The 20,132-nt window shown below is 48.4% G+C and overlaps 1 protein-coding gene across 1 annotated transcript in view; it reads left to right on the forward strand.

Moving 5' to 3' along the window:
• lamc1 (laminin, gamma 1) overlaps nucleotides 1-20,132 on the forward strand; it is a 54,359-nt gene that overhangs the window by 18,869 nt on the left and 15,358 nt on the right. Inside the window, exons 2-7 of the mRNA XM_062527795.1 lie at nucleotides 9,135-9,439; nucleotides 13,824-13,954; nucleotides 16,446-16,615; nucleotides 17,441-17,629; nucleotides 17,880-17,997; nucleotides 19,174-19,272. Coding sequence (XP_062383779.1) covers nucleotides 9,135-9,439; nucleotides 13,824-13,954; nucleotides 16,446-16,615; nucleotides 17,441-17,629; nucleotides 17,880-17,997; nucleotides 19,174-19,272 — 1,012 coding nt within the window. The remainder of the gene's footprint in view (nucleotides 1-9,134; nucleotides 9,440-13,823; nucleotides 13,955-16,445; nucleotides 16,616-17,440; nucleotides 17,630-17,879; nucleotides 17,998-19,173; nucleotides 19,273-20,132) is intronic.

Below are 20,132 nucleotides of genomic sequence, written 5' to 3' on the forward strand. Positions count from 1 at the left end.
GGTGGTGTGGGTTACAGGACGTCTGCTTTATGTTGAGGCCTTGTGTGTGTGTGAATTTTAAAGCCCTGCCTGGAAGGCCACTCAGCTGTTTATCTTTACACAAGGCAGGGGTCAGATGGCCTGATAGGCCATACAAAAAACCGCGAGTCTGTGTCTCTGTGTGAATGCCTGTGTGTGTGTGTGTATATGCCACCCTAGGCCTTCTCTGTTTAATGACAGACTCTTGAGTTCCCAACAAGCACCTAAGCCCCCTGCAGACTTGCTGAACTTCCTCTAATGCCTTCACTGTAATTAGTGGGGCATGTGTTACTGAGGTACTGTATCCAGCTCTGCCTGAGGAGGTTGGTACAGGCATAGGCCAACTATTCAACCTAAATAGTTCAGAGCTTAAAAAGCCCAGTAATGCGTAACTAGCGCTGGGTGTCAGTGACCGTTCTGTGGCTGGCAGACACACAAATTCGGTAACGTGACTTTGACCAGTCGTGGGGTTGGGCTGAGAGAGGCGTTCTTGAGGCTTAGACACTCCAGCTGGAGGCGGAACTGCACCACTTAGAGTTAGAAGGGGGGAGGGGCTTGCTCTCATTTTTCCAAATCTTCTTCCCACTTCACATATTTTAGACCCCATTTGACAGACTGTCAGCCCATGATGTTTCGTAAGCAGCCATCAGCCTCCCTCTCTCTCTCTCTCTCTCTCTCTTTCTCTCTCTCTCTCTCTCTCTCTCTCTCTCTCTCTCTCTCTCTCTCTGACGACAAGCCTCGGCGCATTCCTCACATTCCCCCATTGTAATGTGTGCCTCACTCTGCCCCCCCCTCACACTCACTAAATAAATCTCTCAATTTGCTTTGGATTTCATATGTGTCAGGTTATCATAAAATGTCACCTCCAAAATCCCTCGCAGACTCTAAGACACACCATTGCTCTTTGTGCAGTGTGCTTTTGCACTACCTGTTTAATCAGAGGCGAGTGACTCACCCTCAGCTTAGACGTGTTTTTAGGAGGCATCAGCCTTGCTTGGCTGCCTTGTCAGGCACGTCTGTTGCTTGGAGGCTGTATTTTTAACTGGCTAATGAGAGAAGGTGAAAAGACTACCATGCCAAAACTTCGTGCCAAATGTGGGTTTGCTGTAATTGGCCCTAAAAATGCTTATGTGAATGCACTATGCAAGCAATTTTAACTGTGATTTATGTCTGTTGAAAAGCGACGAAATCAATTGGGCAGCAACAAAGAGGATTTCATCCATTAGTAATACATCACTAGTTGGCTTGCATTAATTCTCACAGACTGTTTGGATCGGTTTACAGTTCATCAGCCTATAAAGTAAACCAAGGCGAAGTGCACGATTACTAGAAATATTTGGTTCATGGTATTCCTTCCACACCACCTGATGTCTCGGTATGCTCTCCCTGTCAGCATGCTGTGGGAGTGAGTGGTCAAACAGATGTTCTTTATATCTCCCAGAAGACACTGGGGCAGATGGTGAAAACTGTACTGTAGGGGGGGAGGGGAGGGGGGGTGAAAAATGGTCATACCCACACGTTAAAAAGTCAAAGCCAGCATTGTTCATCCCCCTAGGGAAGAATGTGATGAAGTCATGGGAGGAAATTTTAATTGGGCAGCAGCTTTGGGTCGAGGCCTTCCCCTGGACATTAACCCCCCCACCCCCCATTCCTGCTCCCTCCCCTCCATCCCTTGTCCCACGGCACCCCCTAATCCTCCGCTTTCCTGGGTGACTCCTCTGTCAGTCCCAAGGCCAAAAGGGAAGAACAGAGAGGAAGGAATGCAGCTTGAGGCCCTAAGCAAGTTGCTTCAGCCTATGCACAGCCCTCTGTGAAGAGGCAAACATGGACATACCTTAAAGAGTTGCAACAGCGGGGCAGAGTACAAGTGTCTCAGTAGAGCTTTCTTCTGAGCAGATAACAGCCCTAAATTGCTCTTGTCCTTTTGGAGTTTACGTTAAGAAACTTCATCATGTTTACCACAGAAGAAATCTTTTTTTTTTGTTTTGTTTCAATGACTTTGTCGTCACCAAGGCAGTGTGAATCCAGTGTGTCTCTTCACTTTCCCTCTCCCAGAGGGCATAACTCTATGCTTCACATTTGTGTTTAATTAAGAAGAGCTATTCTTGGAACAACAAAGAGTAATGCGGCCGCATTGCACAGCAGTGAGGGGGTTGCTTGGGTGGTAAATAAATGGGGCTCGTCACCTGTGTGCGTACTTAATGACAGAGCTGGGAAGTGGAGGATTCCTGGGGAGAGGGGCCATAGGGTGGGGGGTTGGGTCGATACGGGGATGGAAGGGTGGGGGTTGGGGGGTGGGAGAGGGGTCCTCAGGACAGAGCCCGGAGAAGTTCTCGTGGGAGAGACAGACACACCACAGATCTTGCGCCCGATCAGAATGGGTGGCCTCAGGTCCCTAAAACCTGTTGATTTCTCACCTGTTCCCAAAGGAGTACAGCAAACAGCCTGCGGCAGTATATTTGGCCATTATCCAAATGTTTGAGTGAAAATGTTTAATGTTTTGGGGGTTTTTTTATTTATAAAGGACTCAAGACCAATTTATTGTTGAAGTTAAGAACTTCCCATTTCCAGAACTGAAGTGCAGATCTGGGTTTGTTTTATGTGTACCCCTATCTGTTAATATTTTTCCACGTCAAAGATGTCGCCCTAAGGCTGGATCTTGTTGATCCTCAGGTAACTGAGATAAAGTGAATGTAGCTTGTAGTTAATTACTTATCACTGCAAATAATCTTCAAGAGAAATCAAAGGTTGTAGAACAGTGTAAATTCAGCTAATAGCTAACAGTTTCAAGCTCGGGAATGTCAGTGTTCAAAGGAATTTTAAAGTCAAAGTACTGGACCTCACCTTTAAACTGTGGCCTGAATTCCTTTCTCAGTCTCCCGTGCTACTTCGGCACTTTGTAATGGGGACACACGTCCGGGCGCAGTCCATCAATAGTTAAGTTGATAGCTGCATCATAAACAAGCTTGTCTTTAAAGTCCTGCAACTTCACAAGAGAAGGGTATTTAGAAATAATTTAGAGCTGAATTGATTAATCTATTTACAAATTCTGAACCTTTGTCCAACCCCCATTTCAGCCATAAAAAATAAAACGTCTGCACACAAAATTTTTCAACGTTTTTTTTTTTTTTTTTTTTTTTTTTTTTTTTTAAGTCACCTAACTCACCTTATGTAGAGGCACCTTGATAAATATTTTGAAAATGGAAGGAATTGTATTAAAGCTCTTGGAAATGGCCTCTATTCCACACTGACAGTTCCCTACACCTCCTTGTTCTCATGTTTGTCTTTTAAGGGCTGCAAAATCCTTTAATCAGTGACTGGTAGCAGTGTCGTGGTGGAACACAATGGACACAGTAATCTGGCAATGAACATGTCAGAGGGAGTTTATCAGTCAGGTCACACATAAAAAGGCTCAAGGACAAGCCTGTCTCTGTTGACTGGTCAGGGGGGCCTCACTCACACTTCAAATTCTCAGGTTGGACATGTGGGCGGTAGCCTCCCTCTTGGCCGAGTCCTAATCAGTTTTCTTCTCAAGGCTGTTTCCTCTCTCTCTCTCTTTCTCTTTCCCTCTCCCTCTCCCTCTCCCTCTCTCCTTCACCTCTCTCAGCAAAGAACGACCTGTGTCTGGAGAGCAATGTGTACAGACTGTTTTACTCTCTCGTTCACTCAACATATTGAGAACGATTGGGGATTGTTTGGATGAAAAGTAGTCCGAGTGGCTGCCACTGCTCTCTCCCTCTGTGGCTCACAAATGATCAGTTTATGTTCTGGAGACAACTCGTCGAGGCCACCGTGATTCGCTCTGAAGTGACGAAGGGTAACAAGAGACCAGAAATGTGCATCTGAAACCCCTTGAGTGAAACGTCTCCAAATGCCTTCACTCGACAGCTCTTTCTCCCTGCCTTGTTTAAAGGACCAGAGAGAGATGTGGTTGGTTTGAGAGACCCTGTGTTTATGGGAACCACACATGCCCTGGCATGCAGCGCGAACACACAACTTGGGTTCCGTAATGACCAGTTAAGCTGAGAAAAACCACAATGTGGTGCTTAGGAGGGGGGGGGGACACTTGGTTGAAATAGGGACATGTATGGATTCTCCCGTTACCTCAAGCATATATTTTGTATTAAAAGACCAGGCAATCAAAAGAAATGATTTTTTTTTTTTAAAAAAGGCCCCTCTGGAGCCATAGCCTGGAGAATAGTGAAGGTGGATTGGAGTTGGGAGTGTTAAGCAGGTCTTAACGCTCCCAGCTTCTCTCCCTCTCCTGCAGTGCCCCTCTCATTAGCTGACCCTTTGTTCCTTTTCTTGCCCGCTGTCTGCCGACGTCCCCCTGGCTTTTGTAGTCTCACTTCTTCACTCGCCCCTCGCTTGTCTGTCTTCAGTCTGTCTTTTGCCTCTCCTACCATTCTTTGAAGTTACCTCCACCTCGCCATCTCTCTCTCTCCCTCTCTTCTCCCTCTCTCTCTCTACCTCTCTCTCCCTCCCTTCCCTCTCCTACTCCTTTCTTTCTTTCTTTCTTTCTTTCTTTCTCCCTCCCTCTCTTCCTCTGGCCACCCCCCACCCCCACTGGCGTCACTGTGCTGTATGGAAAGGCATTCCAGCCAGTTTACCCCATCCCCCACTGTCACCCCCCACTTCTTTTCTTGTCCTGTTCTTCAGAGAGTGCCTGAAGTTGGCAGGTGCTCAACTGTGGACACACACACACACACACACACACACACACACACACACAGAGAGGATCTCGCTTTAGGGAATCCTTGTCTCAAATGCGGTTGAATTACAGAGGGCGGGCGTGGTGTCGTGTGTGCACCAGTGTGTCATTTTAGCCAACAACACAACAACCTGACTTTAAAGCTTTGATAAGAAATCCGTGTGGGAGGTTTTGGCAAATGTGAAGGATTTTTGTATGTTAAGTATTGTATTCATGTGAGCTGGATTGCAGTCAGTGTACTGAGTGAATGCAGCTTATATGTGACGTTCATATTTAATTCGATGAAAGACCATAACGTTGACTCAAATGTGGCTTCTGTGTGAGCAGTCACTCTCAGTATTTGGACAGTCCATACAGCTTTTTCTGACATGAATTGGTAAATTCTTTGTCTCATCAATGTGGTTGATTGTTCTGGAAGGAGTGACTGAATTCCTTTTGGCTGTGGTGCTCTGTGGCTGCCCAGGACTTGAAGGCTAAAGCCATGGATTACGATGCTTCATGGGGCTCAAAACAGACCCGCTCTCAATTGACTTCTTTGAGTTTTCACAATGGGCTTTAAATTGGAAATAAATTGGCATCAACAGATTGGAAGTTTTTTTCCCCCTTCCACCCTTTCCCACCCTCTCAACCCGAGACTGTCTGGATTATCTACCTCAACTTCCAACTGTGAACGTTCTCATGTGGCAAAACTGTGATGTTATTGAAGGAAACTCCTGCTGCTCGGGTCTCATACAGCTGTTGTCCTTTTCTGCCAGCCCCGTAGCCTACAAACCTCCCAAACCCCCCACCCTTACAAATCTGTGCTTGCCGTAATTGGGTTAAGTTCTCACAGCGGTCTTGCATGTGGCCTGAGTGAATTTGGTCATTTACAGTGAAATGCAGATGCCTCTCTGGAGAAGATGCCGTGAGACCAGGCTGATGTAATTGCAAGCCGGGTTCTCATGGCCTGTTCCATGTACGACTTTGTCGGTCTTCGGGACACCTGTGGCTGCTTTTCTCGCAGCTGCAGGAACACAAACTGCGTCGCTTCCCATACTTTAGCTAACCCGACTCTGAGGTCACTCGGTTGACCCAAAGGAAGTTGTTCTGGCGCATACAGGATGTCCATTGCTCTCGCTGGATGACCAGACGGCGAAGACAGTCACAAATCCCCCAGCTGATGAGTTTTGGCAGAGTGTGGCGTTCCCTTTCGCATGCATCACTCACCATACTGTTAAAGTATGTCCCCACGGGCTATAGATACTGAAGCAGTTTCAAATCCTCCACTAATTCCTCCAACTCTTGCACAATCCTCTCTCTCTCTCTCTCTCTCCCTCCTCCCCTCCCCCCACTCATCTCACCATTACAAACTCGATGTCCACAGTGACCACATTGCAGTTCCAATATGTGCCCTCTCCACTTCCATGTTATTTTTTTCCCCCTCTAGCCTGTTAAAGTGGAGCGAGGATCCCATGACTGCCGTGCCTCCGAGGTGGCCCAGTGTTTCCACTGGCCCCTGACCCGTGGCTCCGTGCTGTCACTAGCACAGGCTCAGACATGGCATTGAACTCGTGATGCTCCACTGAGCACCTGTATTCAGCGCTTCAAGTGCTCTTTGTGTGCTTTTCCTCAGAACTCTCCACCATGTTCCAGCCATGAAGGGACTGTGTGTGTGTGTGTGTGTGTGTGTGTGTGTGTGTGTGTGTGTGTGTGTGTGTGTGTGTGTGTGTGTGTGTGTGTGTGTGTGTGTTTCGGCTTGCCCTGCTCTCCTCATCGTCGTGCCAACAGATGCTGTTTGTCTTGTTTTGTGAGGATGCGGGGGCGGCCTCTGAAATGAAATATCAATGACAGAGTCTGTTCCCAAAGGATAGCCCCTTCAGTAGACAGACACCCTCTGCCTTTGGCAAGCACGCATTCCAACTGAAGCCTCTTCAGCTGGTTAGCGGAGCACTTTGTTTTAGCGAGCCATTTGAATGGTTGGTGTCGACCCGCAGGTACTGCAGTGCTGACTGAACTAACCAATGAGAACATGGCGTAGTCTAGCAGTTGTCCAGTGATGTCATCATTGTTATCACTTGTAATTGCAGAGGGTTGTCTGTGTAGCAGACGGGATGTAGGAGGCGTGACCCAGTCAAATTAATTGTGCTGTGAAATTGGATGGCTGTAAGAAATTGCTTTAAACACCTGTTAGAGTTGAAATCACAACCCTCCATTTGCCCCTGTTCTGAAACATTGTCAGTAAAGAAAACACCCTTGCACGTTATATTTGCCCCATCCTGTGGTTTGACTGAAATCGTCGGTCTGCTTCGTGGTATGTGCACTCTCTCTGTATCATGCTCTGTGCACAACTTTGTCCTCCACACCCCAGTCTCCAGACAGACGTTGACTCACAGGCTAAACAAGGTGACTGCATATCCATCTCAGCTTGCTTTAAAAGATAGTGGTGGTTGCACACCCATTCTGTCATCATAGACTTTCAATAGCCTAAAACATTTTTTTTGTGCTTTAGATGAAGTCATTGGGAACTTGGTATTATTTGTTCTTCTCAAAGTGTTTATGTTGCTCTGCAGCCAACAGTCATGGTCTTCCAAACAGAAGACTGTCTGAAGCAGTGTCCCTTAACACAAAACGTTCACCGTGTGTATTTTCTTTCTTTCTCTCTTTTTCTGTTCGGGTCGGAGCAGGTCTCTCTGACCTCTTGTTCTGGAATACCGTTTGAGATATATTTTGCATGACACGACGGTGAACTCACATTTTAGGGCCATGTGTAATCTCCCTACCTCCCGCTGTCTGAATTAGCTTGAGGCTAAAGCCATTACTGTCTGGAGAAACTGGAAAGAAGAATAGGGGATATTTTGGGATTGTTTTGAGGCCCCTTTTCTTTAAGCAGATTTAATAAGCTCATCAGATTTGTTTGCCTTTGATTTGTACCTTCACTCAAGCATGCTGTTTGCTCTGTCTCTGGGTTGAAATCCACCCACACCCTGTTGTAAAAAGAATTCTCTTCCTTTAGTTGAACTTTGACCTTGACGGCTAGATGTTTCAGGCTCTCAAGAGCCGGCAAGTTCACTACCATGGCAACATCGAACCCCACACAGAAAAGATTGTTTGGAGGCAACAAACTTTGCACAGCAATTCACTCACTTTGCTCAGACTGTTTGGTGTCTAAGTAGCCTACAAGCTTTGACCATAGCTAACCATAGGGCTTCACAGTTTGTCTATGTTATCTGAACTTAACCATAACTGTGGGCTCTGCTCACAATGGGGCCACTTTAGCTTTTCTCCTGATCTGTTTAGAGAGGAAATTCTTTGCTTAAGCAAACAACTGTCCCCTTGTCGCCCCGTTGAAAGATGGTGTCATTTTCTTTTCACGAAATATATGACGTGTCTTGGTAAGATTTCCCGGGGCCTATGCAGATATGGTCTGCTGTTCCTGCCCCCCCACCCCCCCTGGCCTCCAAGCACACCTAGCCTGCTCAGGCTTGCAAAATATGTTTGGACAAGCACAGTATTCTTACCGCAGGACCGTGGAAAACCTTCAGAAACTCGTGTCTTAGTGCCAAAACGATTCACTCTTCACGTCCGCAGTTCTTCCCTTCCACCGCCTGGGCCACCCCACCCACCTCGGAGAAAAATACAGCCTTTCATAATTTTTTAATTATTGCATTGTAAGCTATGTCAAATATGTGTTTATTCTCTATTGTTTCAAAATTCTTCTGTTGTGGGTGGTTTCGTACTTAGAGGGAGTTATGTGGGGGATTGAGCAAAATGTTCATGCCATAAATCTTTAAGTGATTTCTGGCATCTCGGCATGAGTGTGAAGTGCCTCTCCGTCATGTCTTGTCTAGTGAGCTTCCTCCTTCTCCCCTTCCTTTGTGTAATCTTTACTGCATGCACAAGTTAGTATGGTTTACAGAGGTGTGCAAATGCATGTCCATCTGATCTTCTATACCACCCTATGTCTGCGTCCCTATTTTATCTCGCATATGCCCCAGCCTCCTCTGTATAGACAGCTCGATCTTATCCCACAACATACCAGGGTCACAGAAAGTTTGCGTCTGATTATCTGGAAGGTGTCTGCTATTTTCATATATTTCTCATATATATGAACATCCTTTGACTAGATCCTACCAAAAGTTCGTACCACCATCAGCATACTATTTCTATATTAAATAGTGTCCTGTTATGCTAATGAACACACATTTAAAATGTCTTTTTAGATATATCATGTCTATGTAGAATGAATGGTGTGAGCGAGCTCCATGGCTCAGTGGAGGAAACTCCTCTTTGCCTTGTGCAGCGTTTCCAAAAGCCAGGACTCATTGACTTCCACTGTGTGCGCTTAGTGACGGTGAAGAAGATGAAACTTGCTCTTCCCCTGCATGTATGTGCTATTGTCTCATATCTGGCTATCTTGTGTCTCCAGGCAAGTCCTTTGACATCACCTACGTGCGCCTCAAGTTCCACACCAGCCGCCCGGAGAGCTTCGCCATCTACAAGCGCACCAGCGAGGACGGCCCCTGGGTGCCCTACCAGTACTACAGCGGCTCCTGCCAGAAGACCTACAGCAAGATGAACCGCGGCTTCATCCGCACCGGCGAGGACGAGCAGCAGGCCCTCTGCACGGACGAGTTCAGCGACATCTCCCCCCTCACCGGGGGCAACGTGGCCTTCTCCACACTCGAGGGACGCCCCAGCGCATACAACTTCGATAACAGCCCCACCCTGCAGGTGAATAAAAAAAAATCAATTATAAACTCTTAAGTAAAGCGACCACCTATATCCCAATATCATGTTCTCTATCATTCTCTTTCCACTGCCTCTTTTTCTCTCTCTCTCTCTCCCTTCCTCCCTCCCTCCCTCCGCTCCAGTCTGGCTCTCTCGTGTTTGCATGTTTGGTGAATTCTTGGCAGCGTTTTCCACTCTCTCTACATGTGCCTTGTCCAAGCGCGCTGTCAGACTGGGGCTGAATTTACAGCTTCAAGATGGCGAGAGACATACCTTGGACTGAGATTCTGCACACGCAGGTGTACGCCGTGACCTGTCTCCAGATGTGTCGCCCCATGTGTTTCCCATAGTGCTGTTTTTTTCTCAGCTGACTTGCCAGAACCGACATTAAGATGATTTAAGCCTGTGGGGAACTGTAGCATGGGAATGTGGCAGCATTTCAGCAAATAAACAGTCAAGTGTCTCAGACCTGCGAAAGTGAAACGGTCCGTGATTATTCATTATCCGTGGATGGTGTCATGACTGATAAACTGTCGTAGTAGTATTTCATTTGAGTTTGCACTTGTCCATACTAGTGTTATTAGAAGTGAGCAAAAAGACTTTCTGTGGGTGTGCTCTAAGAGGGCTCTTAGACGGCCAGTGCTCAGTACAGTATGGTTTAAAATGCTTTGTTTTGGTTGGTGGGGGAGTTAAGGGATTTCCAAGGGCCAGAGGTGGGCCGGGTGGTGGAGTCAGACGGAGGCTGGTCTCTTGTTGCACCGGTCACGGCGCACAGGAAAGCCGGGTCGGACGGGGGGTGGGGTGGAGGGGGGGCTGGGAGTCGAACGAATGGCTGAGGGGCGCGGGTGCCGGTGCGGGGGAAGTTGAGGCAGGCCAGGTGGTCAGGAGCGCAGGAGGAGCTGGACTCTGCCAAGAGTTGCAACATGTTGCTAGGTGACGCCCCCAGATTTCCCACTCCGGCACTGATTGCGTTTGGCAGCAGCGACCAGATGCACAGCTGGAGACACGTGCTGCGCTATGCTATGCTGCGCTGCGCTGTCCTGTACTGTGTGTGTGTGTGTGCTGCTCCTCTGTTTGCTTGAGCACAGGCACCAGCAAACGTGAGCGAGTATTCCTGTGCGAATGGGGAAATCGGACATTAACGGGGAGAGCATGATGGTTGTTATACCATTAGACAGCCACGTGTGTTGTACAGTTTGGAACGGGCCTGAGAGGATTGTATCCATCTGCTACGTCCTATAGCTTCCAGGGAAAAAACTGTTTCCACATCTGTGAGGCCTGGTCTGCTGGGTATGTTCTGCACTCTGCAGACTGAAAGCTTGTCCCCGTGGCATAATGTAGAAATGCTCCGCTAACCGGATATAGATTGTGACTAGTGATGCGCGGGTGGGCTTTTTTTAAAACCCGCCCCAACCCGACTTTTCAGGAGATCCAAACCGCCCCGCCCAATCCGCAAAAATATGTTCGAATTGTGACCCAAATCCGACCCGACCCGCGGAAAGGAAAAAACGCATTTAACGTCTTTCCTAGCCTAATTAGCCCACATGAGGACAACAGCGGGTTACAATGATCGGTCATTTTGACAATCTGCGCTCCTCCACACCATTCATAATCTGCAGCCTAGACATAGCTAGTGTTAAATCTCATCTTCATAACAAGTTTCCATTCATATTTCCCCTTGCGACTTCATAGGCTAGCCTACTTTTGCGTTTAACACTGCCAAGCATTTAACAAGCACAGCTGTTTATTCGTGTAGCCTATGACAGAAGCGAGGTGTTCTCGCATTGTGCACAACCTTCGATATCCCAGATCATTAGGCTCCATGTCCATAAAGTAGCGAATGCGCGATTGACTTTTTCAGTCAGTCACGCATGGCGCAATTGGGTGCTGAATTTAGGAGAAATTATGTTTTGCGCTCGACCACACCTCCTGTATTGCAGGCGCATCGCCACCTAATATGTCGGAAGTTAACAAGTGAGAAATGTGCATTTTTACTTTTTTGACCCGACCCACCCGCAATATTTAGAAAAAACTATTAGGCCTACCCAAATCCGCCCGACCCGCGGGTAAACCCGCGGATATCCGCGGGTAATGGGCTGAACCGCGCATCACTAATTGTGACACTTGAAATCCCCAGTGCAGGGCTTTGAATTCACTTGGGACCTCACTTGTGGTTTAGAAGTTTGTCCAGTCTTTAGGCTTGTGTGTATCTTGGAACGGGCTTTGTCCGTGTACTAGTACGTTGGAGTAGGAGTAGGAAACGGACATATAATCTCAGTTGACTCGTTCCCACCGAATTCAGTGCAGTGTGTTTTGTTGGTCATCTCTGTGTGTGTTCCCTTTTTTTTCCTGCCAGCATGTAGTCTGCCGGTCACAGTTGGCAGGCCCCAGACTTTGTCCTCGTGGTCTTCCCCTTCTCCGACATGAATATAACTGGACTTTTTGTTCCGTGTAACGCTCTACCTCCACCAAACGGACAGATTTAGCCCTGCTGCCAGATACTTCCATATTAGACTTTACTCATGTGGCATAACGCTATTTATACCGAAAGCCCAGACCTCTTTTTTTAGGAATGGATACCTTTTCTTTGGCGTCATATGGCTGTAATGCCTGCGCCATAATGGCGGCATTAGGTGAGTGAAGACAGGACTCTTTTTACACGAGGAATTTAGAGCAGAGCAATTCTGGGCAGAGCGACCGCTCGGAAGCGGTGTCTCTTGCGGTCGACTCTGAACCTCGGCCTAGGACACGCACACGAGTATCACTAGGTCACCCCAGCCACACGTCCCAATCGTAGTAACCACGAGTCAGCGGTGTTGCTAAGTGGAAAGGACGTCGTTTGCTGGGCTATCTGCTGCTTAACTCTGTGTTCTGACAGAGTATGATCTCTTGAGGTGTCCTAGTCGGAGGTGCGGTTGTACAGCCCACGTGTGCTCTGTGCACATGTGCCTGTCCTGCCCTGCTCCTGCGGTCTGTGACGGGCGCAGACTGGTGGCAGGGCACGATAAACAACACCAGGGCAGATTTCAGCAGGGGCCCCAGGAGAAGGCCCTCATGCCCGGTGATAAACGAGATGGTGAAGAGTGTGATTGTGTGTGTACGGCACATGCTAACACTCAGCTGGTGTGTGTCCAGTGTGTGTGTTGTTGGAGACTGACAGATGGAGAGCACAGCCCAGAGGTGCGGGCCCCTTATCCTCGGCCTGCTTTTCTTCGGAAGCATCCCTCCTGCGTCTCTTCCTCTCCCACACACACACACACACACACACACACTGTCCCCCACAGTCCGTATCTCTCTCTGTCCATCTCTCTTCTTATGTTCTTATGTTTTTTCTGGCTTGTTTTTGCTGCTTTTCTTCTTTTCCTCTTTCTCTGTCTCTTTCACTCTGTTTTTTTGTGCCCGTCTTTTTTTTAGCTCACATGATCAGTTCTTTCCTAGGTGCTATCTGTTATTCTCTGAAAGAATCTCCTTCTTTCATAACATTTATCTCCTGGGTAGACTCAGTTTATTTTTGCAATGACATTTTTTGTGTATGACTGGAGAGACTTTGGAAGCTGGTTTCGGTTGAGCGGAGTGGCCAGTGTGAGGTGGTTGGAGGGGTGGGGTGGCGGCGGTGGTGGTGGTGGTGGTGCTGCCCAAATGGGAACATGCCCTGAATCACTGCCGCCCGCCTGCCTGCCTGCCTGCCACAGAGGAGGTGTCAGAATGACTCAGTTACTCAGCAGCCTGAGTTCGCACTGTGCCGCAGTGTGGGGACCAGCCTGCTGGCAACAAGTGAAAGATTCTAAAAGTAGCCGTCGAGCTTGTTTTGGTTTTGTTTACTGGCATTTCTGTAGCTACCTCGGCATGTATGAAATGCTTCTCACTCAGAGCCGCAGGTATTGAGTCCTCTTTCACAATGTTCTCTGTCTTTTTCCCACTAAAATCCCTGCTGTGCTTGTGCATGTTGTTTCCATGTGTTTTTTGTTTTTTCAGTAGACACAAAATATCATTTTGTTCCTTCTGGTTTATTGCTATATAATCAAAGCTTGGCTCCGTATTGCTCATAAGTCTGCAGGCTAGAGCTACCCTCCACGTGATGCTAATAGGTTTGGTTTAGATTAGTGGGCGGTATTTATTTTTCTTTAAACAGCTGCAGAGAGAGACCAGATGGAGTGGAGCTACCCTTTGTCAAAGTCTAGCCTCTCGTTTACCCCAGTAAAAAACTCCCAAAGACTCAGCGTGTTTAAACAAACTTATCCTGTTGTTAACCTCTGTCACATTCATTTTTCTCTCCTGCCATATCAGTACATTTACAGATTAGGCAACTGTTGAAAATTCCCTTTATCCAAGTGTGTTTGAGGGTTATTGGGCATTTCTCATTCTCCCCGTCTGGTAATCTCCGCAGGAATGGGTGACCGCCACAGACATCCGGGTGACCCTGAACAGGCTCAACACGTTCGGAGACGAGGTGTTCAACGACCCCAAGGTCCTCAAGTCCTACTACTACGCCATCTCGGACTTTGCCGTGGGCGGAAGGTGAGTGGTCGTCCCCTCTCTGGTGTCCCGCTTCACGTCCACCGGCGCAGCTGCTCCCGCGGCGGCGTCTGGTAATGAGAATTGCCGGCGGATTACTGGAACAGACGGTGTCTGATTGCCAAAAGAAAAAAAAAAGAAAAAAAGAGCTCGCTTCAAACACTCCCGCACCCGGTCCTGTTTTCCTGTCAAAAATACACACGGCACATTGCAGTCCACCGCCACTTTGGAGCTGGCATGAAAAGCAAGGGCCAGGTTCATTAGTCACAGGGCCTGTTAGTTTAGGCCACATTCACTGGGTGCAGACAGGGGCTGGGCCTGAACCTGGATGGACGGAGGGGTGGACGTGCGGGCGGGCGGGCGGGTGGGTGTGGTGGGCGGCCCGGATGGATGACACTTCATGTCTCCCTCACCCCTCGGCCCCTGGCGAGGCTCCGCCCCCCTGGCACAGTGTGCCCGTGAGCCTGTGCATGTGTGATGACTGTGTACAGTGAGTGTTGTGGGGAGGGATACGCGGGGATGAGCCCTGCCAATGGGGGCGCGGGCCGCTCCGCCGCGCTCCGCTCTACGCTCTACGCCGCGTCTCTCCACCTTAATCTGTTTGAAATGTGGAGCAGATTTCCATTACACAGCCCACATTCCCGGCATTCCTGCCTGGGAGTGCTGGATTACAGAGCGCGGAGGAAGCGGAACGAGGGGCGGGGGGGGGGGGTGGGGGGGCGGTCCGGTCTAGAACGGCGGCGGCGGCAGGGACAGAGATGAGCGATGACCAGAGGAGCGATACGCCCACCTGCCGGCTCTCACGCCCAGGCCCACTGCCCCGGAGACACGGAAGTGCAGCGAAAGTAGAGCGGTCAAAGTGCAAGCGCAGCGCGCAGAAACTGGGTCGTCTGCACTCACTCCAAACCCGTTTACCTGAAACGCACGGAGAGGGAGAGCGTGAACAGGATCAATAGAAATAAAAGTAAGAAAGACTGAGTGAGTGAGAGAGTGGGGGAGAGAGAGAGCACAGCACTAGAGAGGGAGGAGGAGTGAGAGACCGAGAGTGAGTGAGTGCATTGAAGGGTAATGGAAACGAAGGGCGTTTAGAGGAAGATAAACACAAGGTCGACGTAAGGAAACTTTGATATAAGCGCCGGAGTGATCCTATGGAGCCGAGGTGTGGAGTTGCGTTGTGTTGTGTTGTGTTGTGTTGTGGAGCCGTATAGGAGCCCATCAGGTTTTCCAGGCGGCGCTGCCAAGGCACACCTGAGACAATACGGACGAGGCCACGGCACAGCCACGCAAGTCCTCTCTTGTTCAGAGGGGCCCCTGTCAAAGTGTCTGCAGCCGAGAATGTTCCCTCAACCTCTCTTTCTCTCTCACACACACACACACACACATACACACACACAGAGAGAGAGAGAGAGAGAGAGAGAGCAGGAGACGCCAGGACAAACAGGGCATTGTGCGGGCCATCAGCCTGTTGCCGTGATTGGGGAACGGTTTGTGACGAGCGGTAAAATTGATTCAGTAATCTGAAGGCGCACGGCCAGCACACACTGAATGGCGTCTAGTTAGCTTTTTTTTCTTTCTTCCCCCCCCCCCTTTTTTTCTTTTCTTACATCACTCTTTTAATTTGACCTGAATACTGATAGTGAAATGTGTGAAATGAAGTACGGAATGTGGATTAGTATTACAGTTCATGACACTGTGTATTGTCTCAGTGTTTAAAGTTTAGTCTGAGAATTTAGGCTCTGGCTAGCTCTTTATGTTCGCAAATATAGGTCCGCTCAGGCTCGTATGGCTGTCATGCACTAATATTTACACGTGTGGGCCTATGAATGGCTGACCGAACATTTTTATCTCGCTCACATGTCCGTTTTATTTGGCCCTCACGTTTTCATGCTGGCGTCGCTATACAGTTGGACGGCACGAAGAATGTACTTCCTCTTCATATCGGTCGACAGAAACTCAGTGACCTTGATCACCTGGGTGTGTCAACAGCCTGAGATAGGTTATACACACAGACACACACACACATACAGTATTGTTTGCTTTCTTGGTGGAGATTTGTCCGCCTTTTTAGGAATGTATGCGCTGAAAGGTTTGTAAACCTTTTAGATGGATGCCAAACACCTGGCTAGTGCAGCACAAACTGGCAAAAGCCCACGCGCGCCATCCATCACGAGCATACAGCATTCTGTGGAACACCCGTGACTGCAGAGGTTTAGAAACTCAGCCAGTCGTCGGCCATAAGCATGCTTGGCCCATGAACGGCTCTCCCACTCCTGTAACTACAGTAATTTCCCGCATATAAGCCGCATTGTGTATAAGCCGCAGGACACAGCGTTGCAAGTTAAAGTGAAATGCAAGTTAAAAGAAACAAAACCATATTAACTTGCCCCCCTGTATTAACCTCATAGCTGAAGAAATTTAGCAAAATCAATGTATAAGCTGTGGCTAATAGTCGGGAAATTGCGGTAACTATGCTGTAATCCCGTCTCATTTCCAGGTGCAAGTGCAATGGCCATGCCAGCGAGTGTGTGAAGACGACGTACAACAGCAAGCCGTTGTGCAACTGCAAGCACAACACGGAGGGAGACGACTGCGAACGATGCCAGCCCTTCTACAATGACCGCCCCTGGAGGAGAGGAACGGCCGAAAACCCCAACGAGTGCTTGCGTAAGTCCCTGTCAGCCCCTCCCCACCCTACTCTGACCTGCTGCAGGCCTCCAAGAACCCCCCCCCCCCCACACACACACACACACACACACACACACTCCATCTGTTAAGTACAGAATGTCACTCCGAGCTCTTAGTTGCGTGTGTAGCCCCACATTCCTCCCACAGCCACACTGTTCAGCTCTGTTGACACCCTCCCCGCCCCCCAGGAGAAGATGGGTGTACCAGATTCTGAATCCTCTGAGCGGCCATCAGTCTCATCCCGCTTTTAGTGGCCCGACTGAGACGGCTGTGGGAGCGTAGGCTCGTTGGCCCGAGAGGGCTTTATCTCTGCTCCTTTCGAGCAACACCACTTCCTGGAAAGGCATGACTAATCAGCCCATCAGATACAAGACTGTGGAAAACACACACACACACACACACACACACACACACACACACACACACACATGCTCACAGAGTTCTCACAACCTTGCAGTACTGGGAGCCTGTGCTCTCACATTTCACCATTTCATTCCCTTAACTCGGCGCCTGCCAAAATATTTTTCCAGAAGCTGCCCTACCATAACGTCTGATGCGTAAGAGGCATCTGTGTGTGCTCTGCAATATTTCCCTGAGGACCCCAGTTTCCCAGTACTCTTTAGCAACCACTTCTGACGTCTGAAATAGTGTGCCGTTGTCTTGGCCAAGCTCGTTCCTTTGCCCCCTCCTCAGCCCTGTGCGACTGTTAATGTTCCCATCAACTCTTGTGTAACACTTGGATCTGTCCATCTGTCATCACTTATGTTTTTATTTTATCGTTGTTTCTCTCTCTCTCTCTCTCAGCTTGTAACTGCAATGGCAAGAGTTCCGAGTGCTACTTCGACTCGGAGCTGTACCGCGCCACCGGCCACGGAGGCCACTGCCGCAACTGCGCCGACAACTTCGACGGGCCCAACTGCGAGCGCTGCCTGGACAACTACTACCGGGAGGCGACTGGCAGCCGGTGCCTGCAGTGCGGCTGTAACTCCGTGGGTGAGTGGCCCTCGCCGTCCCCACCTGCCACGCCGGCCCATTCCTCTCATGGTCACAAATCCCTCGCCCCTCGTCCCTCGAGTGGCACGGCCCGTGGGCGTTGCTTTTTTTGGGTCTCTGGACGTGTCTGTACTTGTGAAGCACTATAAATGGTCCCTCTTAATCCGATTTCTTTCCCTCTGTTTTTTTTTTCTTCTTTTCTTTCTCTCCTCTCTCTCTCTCTCTCTCTCATCCCCCCCTCCCTCTAAAGGTTCGCTGAGCACCCAGTGTGACCCCACCGGTCGCTGCAGCTGCAAGCCAGGGGTGATGGGGGATAAGTGCGACCGCTGCCAGCCGGGATTCCATACCCTGACCGAGGCAGGCTGCAGGTACTCGCGGTCACTCCGCCACTTCTGTCTAGTGGGCACTGTCTGGACAGACAGCGACAACTGACACTGTTGCATGGCACTATTCGACAACAGTAAAGCGTAGCAACACAGTCCGTGAACAAGTTGCAGTGGACTTTAGCATCTAGAAGCAGCATAGCTTGAAAACAACTTTTTTTTGGAAGTATTGTAGCACTAAGGGTTTCATCCTGAGCATTGCAGATTAAAGTGATTTATTTCTAAGCTCTGTAGCTTAAGCCATTTCATCTATAAGCGCTTTGGCTGAACGCTTTACAGCTCTCAATGTAGTTAGCTAACTGTGTAGCCTGTTCCACAGAAGTGTACTTGCGTCTTTTTTTCTATTGCAGAGGCATATTACTTTACTGAATGTAAGTTTGCAGTGTTTTTGTGAAGTAGTTTTTATTGTTGCCCTAAGGTTTCCTTTGCAATGTAGCTTGAATGTTAATCTTCGTTTTGTAAGAAACCCAACCAGATTTTGAACGAAAGCTCCGTAAAGGAGAGGAGAATTGTATATCCACATGCTCTTTTGATATGAAATGAAAAGGCCTCTAGCATACATGCCTAGTGGGTTTGCCTAGAACACAAGATTATAATATTTATTTTTTTGCATAGTTTTTGACCTAAAGCTATCTGAACCTGCTTGAACTCTTGAGAAAAAGGGAATGACTGTGTACAGTATATGTTACAAAAGGACAACTTAAAGTGTGTTTCGCACACCTCCAAACTCAACTCAAATTCCACAAAATTGTGTTTGTCTTCTATTACTTAAGATTCAACAATAATGTTTTAGTTTAAGCTATATATTGTATCAATACATATTACCGCACACTGTATTGCAAACTCTAGTATACACTTAAATAATACCATAAATTATATTATACATGTGGCAGGCTTCATTTCACTGTTGATTTAGTGTTTCGGTCATCCCATTGCTACAGCATCCATGATATTGACTTAAAAACCTCAACAAACTCCGTATTCCAAGAACACAAAACTCTGTGCAACTCTCACAGAACTTCTGTGGTATCTCCTTTACATTTGTCTGCGATGAGGTATTTAAAGACCTGTTAGTCAGCGGGTGTGAATTTCTACGATGTTAAACATCCCGCCTCCCCCCCCCCCCCCCCCCCCCCCCCCTCTCCTCCCCTCTCTGTGCAGACCCTGCTCCTGTAACCCTTCCGGAAGCACACAGGAGTGTGATGTGCAGACAGGACGCTGCCAGTGCAAGGACAATGTGGAGGGCTTCAGCTGTGACAGGTCAGACACTCCGGGGGTCTACAACAGACACACAGGCACATACCACACACACACACACTCTCACTCACACACTCACACTCACACTCACACTCACACACACACACAAACACACACTGAACGTGGGACCTTGCCTTACATGACCCCTTTTCTGTAAAAAAAAAAAAAAATCCCCTTTAGTTTTTTTTCTCTCTCCTGTTGGTGTTGATGGGCGTCATTTCATGTTATATGTGGATGAGATGAGATTAACAGCCTGTCTATAAAACTGGAATTCGAGTTGGGTGGGGGACGCAGCCAAACACTCACCCAGTTCTCCCCTGCAACTAGTCCTCTGTTTTTAGATCTAATTATGACCGCTGACATACATACCATTTTCTTCACTGAAAGGATTACTTGGTGTGGGTGGGTGTGTGTGTGTGTGTGTGTGTGTGTGTGTGTGTCCGTGTATGTGTGTGTCCGTCTGTCAGAATTAGGTGCATGGTTCCCTCAGCGCCAGTCAGGGGAGAAAATAGCCCATAGATAGCTCAGGCCTCCCCACTGACACACACACACACACACACACACACACACACACACACACACACACACACACAGACACTTGTCTGGCCATCTAGGGCCTCTAAACCCCCCAACAGTCACTGGTGACTAACTGTGGGAGACTTTTGCGTTGTGCTTGGCTATTGTAAAACAGCTATCCACATCACATGCTCTAACCACCACCCACCCAGATCAGCAACAATAACGTTTCTGTGAACTTTACTGTACAACAATGTAATTTTGTCATCATTGCCAAATTACTAGCGACTTTTATTATTATTGACTTGGCCTCTTCACATTTTATTAAAAACCTTAACATTTAGTTT

This window comes from Sardina pilchardus, chromosome 2, assembly GCF_963854185.1.
Source record: "Sardina pilchardus chromosome 2, fSarPil1.1, whole genome shotgun sequence".
NCBI lineage: Eukaryota > Metazoa > Chordata > Actinopteri > Clupeiformes > Clupeidae > Sardina > Sardina pilchardus.